We start from the raw sequence: 14405 nt of genomic DNA, 5'->3' as shown, positions 1-14405 counted from the left end.
TAAATCACATAAGCCTCAGTTTCTGCTTCTGTAATATGGTGATAAATTCCTGTCTTGTCTACCTTATGGTATTCTTGTGGGAATCAAATAAAACACGCTTTCGAAAGTTAAAGAAGTGCCTTACAAATTTCACAGTATTAATGTTGTTTCAACTCAGAGTTTTTTCCCCCTTCCTTGGGCTTTTGGGTAACCAACACCTTACACCTGTTCACTGCAATGCTACAGTATTGCACTTACTGTACTGAGTGTGATATCTTCCACTCCTGCAACATACTCTTGTAGTACCTTTTAACATATGGTAGGTGCTCAAAAGGTACTTGTCAAACCAAATTGAATATGCATGTTATTTCTAATCTGGGTGGACAGAATATTTTTCACTCCACAGAAATCATGGATGGAAGGCAGATTTGATGATTCATTCCATCTTGTCTCCCATAGGACGAAAACATTTCCTACCAGTCCCTAGTCTCAGAGTGGTGAACCCTGCAGCCAGCAGGCCTCCTGAAAAAAATCCATGGGTGACAGAAGATTCATTGACTTCCAATTCCAAGATTTAAATTCAAGCCTCAGACCCAGGTTGGGCAATGCTACTGCCAATAATACTTGCGTTGTTGATGATTCCTTCAAGTATAATCTGAATGGTGCTGTCTACAGTGTTGTATTCATCCTGGGTCTGATAACCAACAGTGCCTCTCTGTTTGTCTTCTGCTTCCGCATGAAAATGAGAAGTGAGACTGCTATTTTCATCACGAATCTGGCCCTCTCCGATTTGCTCTTTGTCTGCACTCTACCTTTCAAAATATTTTACAATTTCAACCGCCACTGGCCTTTTGGTGACACCCTCTGCAAGATCTCTGGGACTGCATTCCTCACCAACATCTATGGGAGTATGCTCTTCCTCACCTGTATTAGTGTGGATCGTTTCCTGGCCATTGTCTATCCTTTCCGATCTCGTACCATTAGGACCAGGAGGAATTCTGCCATTGTATGTGCTGGAGTCTGGATCCTAGTCCTCAGTGGTGGTATCTCAGCTTCTTTGTTTTCTACCACTAATGTCAACAATGCAACCACCACTTGCTTTGAGGGCTTCTCCAAACGTGTCTGGAAGACTTATCTGTCCAAGATCACCATATTTATTGAAATTGTTGGGTTTGTCATTCCTCTGATATTGAATGTCTCTTGTTCTTCTGTGGTGCTAAGAACTCTCCGCAAGCCTGCTACACTGTCTCAAATTGGGACCAATAAGAAAAAAGTGCTAAAGATGATCACAGTGCATATGGCAGTTTTTGTGGTATGCTTCGTACCCTATAACTCCGTTCTCTTTCTGTATGCCCTGGTGCGCTCCCAAGCTATTACCAATTGCTTGTTAGAAAAATTTGCAAAGATCATGTACCCAATAACCTTGTGTCTTGCAACTTTGAACTGTTGCTTTGACCCTTTCATCTATTACTTTACCCTTGAGTCCTTTCAGAAGTCCCTCTACATCAATACCCATATCAAGATGGAGTCCCTGTTTAAGACTGAAATGCCTCTGACCACAAAGCCTTCCCTTCCAGCTATTCAAGAGGAAGTTAGTGATCAGACAACACATAATGGTGGTGAATTAATGCTAGAATCTACCTTCTAGGTACAAGAACTGTCTTTAGGTCCAGATATGGTTTCTCCTATGCTATGAATAGGAGAAAAGATTTGAAGCTAATGATACTGAGAATAGATTAATGTACTGAATACAGTCAGATACATTTATTTGAATGTTTATTGTACTTATGCTGTTTTGTTCAATAATTATAGGTCAGGTCTAATTACAACCACCAAAACTCTTCTGCTGGGTTAGAGTTTTATTGTATCACATTACATAAGTGGCCAGTGGCCTTGACTTTAGTGATATGGAGATTACTTTAATACTTTAAAGAATATATTTCCATTCTGATAATATTTGGTAGTTAGGTTGGGCCTATAAATATAGAACAAATTCAGGGATTATTTAAAAAAAAACCTTTTGTGTTACTACTGATATAAGCTAGTCTTTTTTAAACTTTTTTTGAATTGTCATTGAGTTTATTTTAGCACAAGAACATATTTTAGCTTAACGTTATTAATAAAAAATGTATCAAATTTAAAGGAACTGGCAAAATTTATTGTATATATTTTGAAAGCACACAAAAAAATTGTGTTTGCATGAATATGGGTGAGAAGAAACAGAAAATTCACTGGATTTACACATTTACAGTTACCAGCAGTGTCAGTTTTTAAAAAGTTTTTCCTTTTTTTACGCTACATTAAGATTTGCATATGAAACTTCAAAGCCAGAAAGCTGCTGAATATGTGCCCAAGACAGGTGCAAAATGGAAAATCACATAAAACAACAAATATCCATAAAAAACCCTAAGCATCACCAACAGATTTTTCTTAGAATTTACAATTATCTTTCTTTCGAGAGGCTGATTTCTATAAAATATTCTCCATGTAAAATTTTGGAGCACAGTGCAGCCAGAAAGCTGCTGCATTTGTGTCTAGGTCAGGAGCAATGTGAAAAAAATTAACAATAAAATAATAATAAAAATAAAACTATAAAACAAACAAAAAATCTTTCTCAAAGCTTGCATTAATAATTTTTTGGTGGGGAGAGAAGTAGAGATCTGTACCTTTAAATTACTTGTTCTTTCATATTAACTTTTGGAGCACAATGTAGTAAGAGATCTGCTGAATTTGTGCCCAGGTTGGGAGCATATTGAAAAAAATACATAAACCAAACCAAAACAAGCAACAACAAACCAGAAAAACTACAAAACAACAAAAAAAATTCTTTACACTTGCATTAATATTTTATTTATTTTTTAAGGATCCGTAATTTTAATATGATATTTTGGAGTACAACATAGGTAGAAATCTGCTAAATTTGTGCCCAGGTGAAGACCAAGTTGGAAAAAAACCCTGTAAAACAAAATAACCCCCTACAAAACAAAAGCACACAAAAATTTATAAATTGTATTGTTTTGAGCATTTGTAAAACTTGCAAAATACTATAACTTTCATATGATGCTTTGGAGCAAAATGCAGCTAGGAAGCTGCTAAACTGGTGCCTAGTTCAGGAGCAATTAAAGTCAATATTTAAAAATGTACAAAAGAAGAGAAAACATTTGTTATAACTCACTTAAACAAAAAAAAACCAAAAAAAGTCCCTAAAAACTCTTACCATTTATTGGATGAAGTGTAGATTTAATAATGTTAAGACTTTTAAATAAAATATAGCTTGAAAGGTGCTACATTTGTGGTCATGTCAGAAGCAATGGAAATAAATACCCTCACATACACACTACACACATGCGCTCTACTCCACACACACGAGAACTGAAACACTGCAAAACAACAAAAATATTCTTAAAATGCACATTAATCAATTAAAAAAATATTTGGATGATGTGACAATTTAAAAATGCTAAGACTTTTTAAGTAAAACTTCCAGGAGCAGTGCTTCTTTTAAATTGCTGAACTTGTGCCAGAGAGTGATTAAAAAAAATTTAAAACTCTAAAACAGTAAAAAAAAAATCCCCCAAATCTTAAAGCAACAAGCACATTCTTAAAACTCTCATTAACTTTTGTTTTTCTTTCTGATGATACATAGTTTTAAAAATACTAAGATTTTAAAGTGAAAATCTGCGAGCATAGTATAACTTTAAAAACGTCTAAATCTGTGCCTTGGTTAAGACCTAATTGGAAAAAATTGCTAAAACAATAGAACAAGAATAAAAATGAATTATCAAAAATGGAATTACTTTGTCCTTGTGATCTGAAGTCCTAAAAATAATCGTGCATTATATTGTCTTGTGGAAAAAAGTTACAGATAGAATATACGAGGCATTAAGTTCAGTTAGATGGAATTAGGTTATGTTAAGATAGGCTAAGTTCATTTGTTAGGTTATGTTGTAAGATCAAATTAGTAATCAAAGTATGAATGATCTTTTTGTGTCTTTCAGTATTTTTTCTTTTCCATTTCTTGTTAGTATAAACTATATGGGAACTTTTGTTTGTGCCCTTGGCTCTCAAAATGATGAAATTTTAGGAGTATGACACCAAACCATTTAATGTGATGTATTAACCAACTTGACATAAGATATATCAATAAGCCAGTTTCCTTTTGTGTAATTTCCATATTTAGTTTTGTTTAATTTTCCATATTTCAGTTTATTTTAATTAATTTCCATTTTTTATAGTTGATATAACTTGCTAATAATAAAAACTTTTATCGTATGAACAATGTAACCAACAAGATGTAATGTACAACTAAATGTAAAATAGACTCATTTTACATTTAAAAGCAACAGCAATCATTCAGCTGTAATTGCAACGTGGATTTTAAATGCTTATTAAATGTAATAAAATATATTTGGATTATCTAGCAGTTATACTTCAGTCAACTATTTATTCAACTTTGCCTGTATTTGTGAGCACCCAGAAGCATCTTTCCTTTATCTTCCCTCCATCCTTCAAGAAAGAACTTATTAAAGTATACTTGATCTCAAATGAATTTCAATACTTTGTTTTTGAGGCTGTCTGAAGACTGATGCAGAATTGCAAATGGCAAATTCCTGAGTGACTTTTCAGGGAGCAAACTGAAAGATTAACTACCTCCTTCTCTTATTTGTCCAACTTGACTTTGATTCATTAGAGTTTCTTCCCAAGCTAACTCTTGAATCGGCTTTCTCAGATTTGATGGAATACTTTAGGACAACTAGGAGGTCTGGGGAAAGTCAGGGCAAACAGACCACCTAACAACAATGAGTTGATTTTGGAGCTAGGTGGCTGACTAATCAATAACTAAAACAGGTAGTCCTGTAGCGGCAGCACAGGGAATTCTTACTCAATGTCCTCATGACTTCCAACTCTCAGGGAAAGCCATGCCAGCATCTCATAAATCACACTGTGTATTGGTTCCCCATGAGATGACAACAAATGCTGCCTTACCTGACATGACCAGCACGATCAGCCCTAGGCTATGTTTAAAATTATAGAAACTGTCGTTAATGACCTTCTGGCAAGGACCTCAGAAAAAATGGGGACAGAGGTCATTTGTTTCATATCCCTAGTAGCCTTCTTCCACCTCTGTCTCCACTCCCAAACCCGTACACCTTATGTTTGCTATGGTTTCCCAAACTACCTGTCTTTCCTGTGGCCCTTTCCAACAGCTCTCCCCACCTCCTGTAGAAATGTTGCTTCTTTGCGGACCCAAAACAATACATAAACCTCTGACAAGACAGAGATAAGTTGAACAGATTTACACTAAAGTGTGAAAGATTGATCACTCCACCCATTACTTTCTTTTCTGTTTTTTTTAAAAGATTTTACTTTTCCTTTTTCTCCCCAAAGCCCCCCCCGTACCTAATTGTGTATTTTTAGTTGTGGGTCCTTCTAGTTGTGCTATATGGGACGCCCTCTCAGTGTGGCCTGGTGAGAGGTGCCATGTCCACGCCCAGGATCCGAACTAGCAAAACCCTGGGCCACTGAAGCAGAGAGTGTGAACTTAACCACTCCGCCACCAGGTTGGCCCTGCACCCACCACTTTTTTTTTTTTTTAAGATTTTATTTTTTCCTTTTTCTCCCCAAAGTCCCCCCAGTACATAGTTGTATATTCTTCGTTGTGAGTCCTTCTAGTTGTGGCATGTGGGACTCTGCCTCAGCGTGGTTTGATGAGCAGTGCCATGTCCGCGCCCCGGATTCGAACCAACGAAACACTGGGCCGCCTGCAGCAGAGCACGTGAACTCAACCACTCAGCCATGGGGCCAGCCCCCGCACCCACCACTTTTAATCCTCCCTTTCATTTTTTGCATCTTAGAAAAGGAATCTGGTTAATTCAAATGACTGAAGCAGGGTTGGGATGAGGAGAGACGACTGTCTTGGCAAATAGTAAATCATCTCTCGAGCCTCAACCTCCCTTGCCTCATGGTAGAGCCTCTGCACTGCAACTTTCTTGTTCCACTTTCCTGACATTACCCTGTGCGCCACTGAGTCCAAAACATACACTGTTTTTCTCCAGATGTCCCTCTTTTCCAAAGCTGCCTGTGGCAATGGGGAACCTGTGTTCTCATTTTGTATAGGCTTGGATTCTTTTCCCCGAAATTTCTCCTGATCCTGGTGGACTTGGTGAAACGGTTCTTAAAACATGAAGCCATTTGTTTCAACTAGGAAGCCAAAGCACAGACTACTGAGTAAAACTTTCCCCCGTATTCATATTTTTGAAGAGCTGTGTACTTCCCACTGTTTTGCTTCTTTCCCTCTCTCCAGTGTCTAGGTATGAAGCTCTTCTCTCCCAAACATCTAGGGAGGTACTGAGTTCGGGAGCATAGAGGAGTAGAGCCAGTGTGAGGCCTAAAATGTGGCAGTGAGGCAAGCCAGACAGGCTCTGAGATTGGGGTGACTTGCGTGGCCCTAGCAACTAGCTTTCCTTCCTATATATCATGAAGTGCTCCAACATTAGAGATGAAAAACTTGTTACAAAAAGCCCTGTCTCCTTGCTAGTCCAGGGTAAACTGTCTGCTCAGCTTGTTACTGTCCTTACTCAGGTAGATGGTATCAAGGCCAAAACTATGGGTTACCTTCCTCAGTTAAGCTCCTGGGACTTCTAGACTAGCCCCAGTTGAAGGCAGTTTGAGGTTCTCGGGAAACACTTTCACTTGACGTATTCCTAGGGACCCGGAATTCATTCATTTACTTTATTCAGCAAATTTCTTGAACACCTACTATACCAGACGCTCTTCTAGACACTAAAAGTGCAGTGGTGCTAATAACAGACAAAAAACTGTTCTAAAGCTTATATTCTTGACTCAGAACAGGTGAAGCTAAAAACAAACAAATAAACAAGTTAAAAAGTAATATGACAGATGATGATAAGTGCTTTAGAGAAAAATAGAGCAAAGTAAAGGGCAATACATACCTGAAACCAAATTTTAGGCTCCACAGCAGGACTGGATAAAAACTTTAAAGATCATAAGCATTGAAGAGAGGAGGATGCCTCTCTCTAAATAAATAGCTAAAATTATTGTAATTAAATTTACGCTGTACTTATCAATGCATGTAAATAAGTACAAGAAAGTTCAGATTTTAAAACCTCACAATTCTAATGTTTGTTTTTAAAGGGGTTATAAAACCATGAATTGTTCAAATTCTGTGCTTAGTCTCTCTATCTTTAGGTCTTTATGCCTTTGACTAAGCCACAGAGACCTCAAAAGGTTAATGAAAACCCAGGTCCAGGCAACTTGCAGTCGGCAAACCTGATCATGTCGTGGCCTCAAACTCTTCTCGCCTCAGACTTTGTCCTGCAGCAAGAGGCTCACTTGATTTCTCTCTTTCTGTCTCCATCTCTCTCTCTCTTCACCATTCCTTTCAGCAAAATATGCTCCCACAGAAGGATCTGAATGCTAACTGTGCTGTAATGAAGAGGTTTTGGCTGGAAGCCCAAATCCAATTTTCATCCTCAGCTTTCCTATCCACTGTGTGAACTTGGGCAAGTCCCTTCCTCCCTTGTGCATAAGTTCCCCTATTAGTAAAATGAGCAGGTTGTTCTCAGCCATGTCTGAGCTCCCTGATAATTCTGAGGCTGGAAGTCCAAACTCATTGATGCTGAGCCAGAACTAACAGTCCTTATTAATAATGCTGATATGGATGAGAGTGCTTACTAAGTGCCAGATACTATACTAAGAATTTTACACGCATTATTTCAAAACAATACTATGAGAGAGGTTTTATGATTAGCCACTTTCTACAGATGAGAAAACTGAGGCTCAACAAGCTGAAAAAACTTAAAATAGCCTCAGACCTAATAAGTGGCAGTCTGATTTGATCCCAGTTCTACATGTCACTAAACCCTGTGTTCTTAACCAGTACTGCTTTGTCCATCCAGGAATATGAGTCTTAAGTGCAAGGAAAACATTTTTAATGGTGGAACTTCAGCCATTAAGGATAAGAGGGAGGCTTTAGGGGTAGAGGGGTCCTTCAAAGTTCCTTTGAAAACATTCCACAAAGGTGGCTGCCTACTCCCACTCATACGTGAAACCAGAAAGCTTGAATAATAACAGTAACAATATTAATGAATACATTTCAAATGCTCAATATGTGTCAGAAAGTAACACATAAAATCTTATGACCTCATTTTAAAGATGACAAAACTAAGGCTTAGGGAGCCTAAGCAACTTGCCCAAAGTCATACAGCCAATCAGTGGCAGAACCGGGACTTGCACGACAAGCTTATTCTAAGCTGCCAATCAGCTACAGAGAGACTTGTTCTGATAATAATAACAACTAACATTTATTGAATGCTTACTATGTGTCAGGCACTGTGCTTTACATGTATTATCTCTTTTAATCTTTACAACAATTTTATGAGATAAGTACTATTATTATCTCTTTTACAAGTGAAGGAACTGAGACACAGAGAGTCAAGGAGCTTGCCTAAAGTCTCATAGTTAGTAAGTGGGTCTTTATGAAATCCAAAACCTAACCATGGTAAGCACCCCTAAGATCAGGCCCTTACCTGTTGACCAACCTCATCTCTTACTACTCTCTTCTTCATACTTGAACTCCAGGTACATTGGTCTTCTTTCTGTTCCTTTAAGAAGTGAAGTTCATTCTTAGTGCCTTTGCCTCTGCTTTTCTTTCTGCTCAAAATACTTCTATGCTAAGTCTTCATCTAACTGACTTCTTTTCATCATTCAAGTTCAAATATCACCTCTTTGGAGAGGCCTTCTCTGACTATCCAATCTACAGGAGATATGCAGTTACTCTTATCACTTTACAATTTAACAATTTTCTTCATAGCACTCTCTAATATTCTTCTTTTAAATATATTTTTTCAGTAATCTGTCTACATCACTCTCCATAAAATGTAAATTCCATGAGGGCAGCAATCATGTTGTTCCTTTTCAGTACAGCATCTAGTATATAGTAGATGCTCAAGTAATATTTGTTGAATGAATCAAAGTGGTAGATGTGGGATAGGAAACTAGGTCTGTATGACTTTAGGGCTCTTGCTCTATACTCTACTGCCTCTTGATTTATCCCTTGAACCTTCTCTTTTCCACAAAGTGCAACATCTTTTCCAGTTGCTTATTCTAACTTTCTTCAGAATTTGAACAATGAAGAAGAAAATGTCTTCATTTTAGAATGCAAGTGGCAAAGTGCATACCTAATATCCTTAGGCTAGTTTTATTACCCTATCTTTTTATACTTTTGACTTTTTTGTAGAATGTAGGGGTTCCCAAATATCATTCCCAATATTCAAGGAAGCACTCAAAGAAAGAAGACGAATCTTGAGCATGTTTAAAACTCTTAAACTATATTCAAGTCCTAAGTAAATAACTCTACCTTTCCTTTTGCAGTTTCCCCTCATTTAATTTGTACTTTCTGGCACTTGCTGGCACTTCTGAGTTATACATTAGACGGGAGCCTTCAGTCCATATGGCAGGTCACACAGCACATAAAGTTGACTACAAAGAAGTATCTTGTTACTGGTAATTCTGAAAAATCTCCCATTACTTTCAGCACACATTCTTCTGGTTGATTTTCAGTCTATTTCTTTACTAGAAATCACTGTCTAGCCATTGAGAGGACATGTTTTTACTAAAAAAAAAATTAAAAAAAGCAAAAGGGAGGGAAAAGTGCTATGCGATTGGATGCCATCCAGGAGGTGCATACATAGCTTTAACTGTAATGGAGTATAATGGTAGCCTTTTTCTAGGAGGATCTGGGGCCAATGCTCACAGTTTTCTGTTTGCAGTTTTACTGGAAGAAGTCTCTGCTGGCTTCACAAGTAAAATGTACTGCTATCATCATCTGCCAAGATGCTAACTGAAAAGATCCATTATTTTTGATATTTAATACCTTATAAATTATAAGGAGATTGTGTTGACCAACATGGACATGTGGGAGGATGGTCAGGAATTTTTTTCCTAGGTCAGGTAGACTGAGTGAGTGCCTGTTTGTTCATCAATGACCAATTATGCATTCATAGAGCAAAGATCTCTTCTCAGCTGCTGGATAGCTAACCTCAGAGAAACTGGGATGGCTGGATTTGAAGGAGGGGATGCAAATGAGCAGTGGCCAGTTGGAATTTTTATGAAAAATGTATAGCTGCCTGTTCCCTAACAAAGGTGAATTGTGAGCTGGCCAGGGCTTGAAGGGCAGACAAATCCCATCTTGGTTAAGCAGAGCTGAATGTGTTAAACAGAACCTTTTCTCACCTTCCATATTGGCTGTCTCTGCAGACTGGAGAAGGTACTTTGCTCTTGAACTTTGACCAGAAATTATCTAGTTTCTGACCAATGTCTTCCAATTTCCTCCAAGATTCATTTCAAGAATAAAGAGATGAAAGTTGCAAGACCAATGGTGGTGTTTGGTTGGTCATGAAAATGTTTTATTCCACTGTTAATTCACCTGCTTGTTCCCTGCTAAAACACTTGCAGTTATGTTTCTGTCCACAGCTTTGGTTTGCTCTGGGACATTTTTGGCTTCATGTTTAGGCCTTAATATGTGGAGTGCTTGACACATCTCCCCCTAAAGCAGGGTATGCCTGGGGATTAGCTGTTCTCACAAGCTGAGATGGATTTTCAATGAGCTGTTCACTCTTTCTTGCTTGGCTCCTGTGACAAATGGCTTGTCTTTGCCAGGCAGTGATCTGGGGTGGAGGTTGTAGTGGGAAAAAGGGTGAATGAAAAAAATCCTTTCATTAAGTTGAAAAACAGAGCGCCACAATTAAGGCTAATCAAAAACGGCCATCTTTATTGAATTAACAGATGGTGAGTTAAAAGGCAATGAAATTAATACTTTTAATAAAGTCACAGATTTCAAAAGCATCAAAACTATTTTTATGAACATAATTATTTTAGCTGATGTTTAAAAACTCAAACCAGTATTTAATGATCAACTTCCATCTTTTTCTTTTTTTGGTGAGGAAGATTGGCCCTGAGCTAACATCTGTGCCAATCTTCCTTTATTTTGTATGTGGGGTCCTGCCTCAGAATGGCTGAGTACTGGTGTAGATCTGCGCCCAGGATCTGAACCCACAAACTCGGGCCACCCAGCCTGCCTGGGCTGCCGAAGTGGAGCCAGCCCCAACTTCCATCTTTTTTAAGCTCCAAATCAAGCATTGTGCTCAAGAAATCCTGGCTGCCAATTTTGTTTCTGCACATGGAGCTTACTGTGAGTGTGAGTGTGTTTGTGTGTGTGTGTGTGTGTATGTTTGTGTATGCTCATAGACATACACATCATATGTATGTCTATGTGTGGGTATGCATATTATATATTTTTCAACTCATGTTTTGAGTCAGTAATGATATTTGAAAAGAACGGTTGCTAATAGGAGTGCAATTTCAGCCAGATGATGACCGCAAACAGTAGGTATTATGTTTCACTTTTATGAAAAAAGCTGTGAGGGTAGGTTTATTATAACAGGGAAATTTCTTTCCTGTTGCTTTCTAGAGAAACTGAAATATTATATGAGCTGACAAAATGGAAGTCAATAATAGAATGTAATACTTCCCAAGCCAATTCCCAAGAATTATCTATTTAGAAAAAACTGTAGCTATCTATCATTTATGTGTTATTTTCAGTTATTATTTAAGTCCAAGTTCAACCATCACTTCCTCTGGTTAAGTCTTCCTATTATCCTCAGACAGAGTTAGCTGGCTGTTTTCTACTCTTGGCTACTATAGCACCTTGTTTATAACTCTATTTTCCTGTCTGTCACATTATATTATGATTTGTCTACTTCTATGTCTGCTCTCCTGTATAACATATATACCTCTGTGGTCCCATCTACCTGGCAAATAATGGGTGCTCAATAAATGTTTGTTGTGTGAAAGAATGAGTGAGTGGGAAGATGTCACACTGTATATACTGCAAAGAACTCTAGGTATGGTAATCACAATTTCTGAATCAATTCTCAGGTCCGATGGACTATCAAATGACTTTTATGCTGTTATTGGGTATGAGTGGCAGAGGTAAGAGATGTATTTTGAAAGGCAAAGTATCATAATTGTCAAGCCTTTTCAGTGATTTATGAGGACATAGGATATAAGAGACAATACTTGAAACTGTGTCCGTCCTGGAAAAACTGATGTGTATAATTGCCATAGCTGTAGGTTCTGAAGAGTGCTTGATTAAGGTGTGTGCATGTCATCTGATAAATGTTAGCAATCCACTCTAGTAGGGGAAGGGTTGGTGGTCTGACCCCTGAAAGAGGAGTGGTGCACTGGGGGTATTTTAGACATGGACTGTGGAACACACAAATAAACAGAGCAAGCTCAAATGAAAAATTCACTCTTTGGAATCTTTTATATGGGAAGAACAAAATACATTATGTTTAGTATGTACAGATTATCTAATGCCTTTTACACAGGTGAAAATAGTTTCACCAATCAGTTAGACTGTCACAATCTTCTGGAGATGATAGAGGAGAAGAAAATATTTACTGAGTACTTATTATGTGTGTACTACTGTACTAAGACTTTAATATACATTATCTCATTTAATCCTACCTTACAACCAAACTCTGTGAGGCAGGTGTAATCACACTTTTAAAGTTGACTAAACTAAGGTTTGAGAGGGGTGCAATTGAGATTCCAACCCAGTCTTAATGACTTCAAAAGGGTGAAGGTGGATTTCAAAGACAGATTTATATTACTTTAAAGTTCATAATCTATCCATTGCACTTTGGTGACTCCTAAATAAATTAAATTAATATAAATCCATATATTCAAGGGAAAATAACTACCATATATTAAATAATGTGATAGGAATCGTCATATACCACACTAAATCCTTGTAACAATTCCTTAAAATATCCCCTGCAAGGTAGGTATTATTTTTCAGATAGAAAAACTGAGGTTCAGAAAAGTTAAATAACTTGCCTAAGTCACATAGTTAATGCCTGATATCTTGAACGCTTGCACAGACACGCACTTACTGTGAGTTCTTCCAAATCCCAGGCCTTCTTGGATATATTTTGAACTCACACGTTGCTTCTCCTACTCTTACTCTGGAGGAGGCCACGGTTACCTCTTCTTTGATAGACTCCCTCCTTTTTATCCTAGGGCTCAGGCAGTTCTCAGCAGTGCCTAGGAGCAAGCCTACCTTTAAGACTGTGAACGACATGCTTTTACCATGTATCTACTGTCATTCAAATTGCAAGACCCATGAAATGTGAACTTTCCCTCCCTCTGACCTTGGAGCTGAGAGAGAAGCATCTGCAAGAAGAGACAGAGCACTCCTGGGCTCCTGAAGCTAGAGTTTGGGCTGCTATATCAGTAAGTTATCCAAAGTTTCAGTGAGTATGTATGTTCTGAAGTGAGTTGGAGGTTGCTTCTAAATGTCACGGAGTCGCTGGGGTTGCAGGGAGGGAAGGATAGAGAGGACATTGAAGGCTAGGCCTGTAAAAATGAGCTAGTTATACTTTTCCCTGGAGGCAGGTTTATGTGCCATGCATGAAGGCCTTTATAAATGTGCAACACCTGTATAAAGCAACACTTGCCTTCACTCTCTCCAAAGGTTGTTCCTGGAATCCCTCCTTCTGTGTAAATAGTTTATGTTTGCCTCATGTTTGTCCACTGTTTGCCTCAAGTAAAAACAAAAAATAACTTCAAGTTTGTGCTTCACAAGGAACAAGTATCTATATATTCTGATTGTGGAAACATGCTCCTTCTTCCATTTCACTGGTCAAAGGAGAAGGCCTAGTCACACACAAGCATAGCAACAGAGCAGAGAACTGTGAAAGAAAAAAAAAGGGTGACTATTCCCTCAATCGCCCTCTCACCCACTGCCCTTTTCTCCACAAATAATGGAACTATCACGTGTTTCCAAGAAACTCCTGAAAATGTTGTCTTTAACCTGTGGAATTTGTATCCTAAACTATCAATAGTTACACATTTTCTTACAGGAAGACTTACAGGCACTGTTTGCCTATACATCAAATCCCTCTGTAAGGTGTGCCTCTGTGGTGAGAAATTCACTGTAGCAGAAGCATTCCCAAGACCTAGGCAATAGCTTATGGGAAGGGGCGTTTTATTTATCTGTGAAAGAAAGCATTCAGCACAAAGGGTGCTTCCGCTGGGTTGCAGAAAGAAACAATCACATTCCCTCTGGGTGGAACAACCAGCCAGAACAGATCACCTGGCTTGAAAAGCCACTATTTCCTGAGCAGTTGCACTGGCTAATTCACCACCAGGTGAGAGGCAGAAAAGCACAGTGGGAAGAGCACCTACCTTAGAACTAGACAGACCAGAGGTCAAACCTCAACTTTTCTACTTAGTAGTTAAGTGGATTTTGGCAAATTACTTGACTCTTCTGGATTATAGCTACTTCATTTATAGAATTAAAATATATAATAATGTCTACATCATACAGCTATTGTATTGAT

At 38.1% G+C, this 14405-nt stretch overlaps 1 protein-coding gene across 1 annotated transcript; it reads left to right on the top strand.

Annotated features, from left to right (window-relative positions):
* Positions 1–514: 514 nt before the first annotated feature.
* Positions 515–2037, top strand: LPAR4 (lysophosphatidic acid receptor 4). Its single transcript, XM_046674058.1, has one exon. It carries the CDS (start codon positions 515–517, stop codon positions 1625–1627), a length of 1113 nt encoding a protein of 370 aa, XP_046530014.1. The 3' UTR covers positions 1628–2037.
* Positions 2038–14405: the final 12368 nt, after the last annotated feature.

Source organism: Equus quagga, chromosome 10, assembly GCF_021613505.1.
Source record: "Equus quagga isolate Etosha38 chromosome 10, UCLA_HA_Equagga_1.0, whole genome shotgun sequence".
NCBI classification, from domain to species: Eukaryota; Metazoa; Chordata; class Mammalia; order Perissodactyla; family Equidae; genus Equus; species Equus quagga.
Note: the sequence above shows the minus strand (reverse complement) of the source record. Positions and strands in the feature narration are given on the sequence as shown.

What these genes read in the sequence shown, in the direction of transcription:
- LPAR4 (XM_046674058.1), top strand. Translation starts at nt 515, where the DNA reads ATGGGTGACAGAAGATTCATTGACTTCCAATTCCAAGATTTAAATTCA.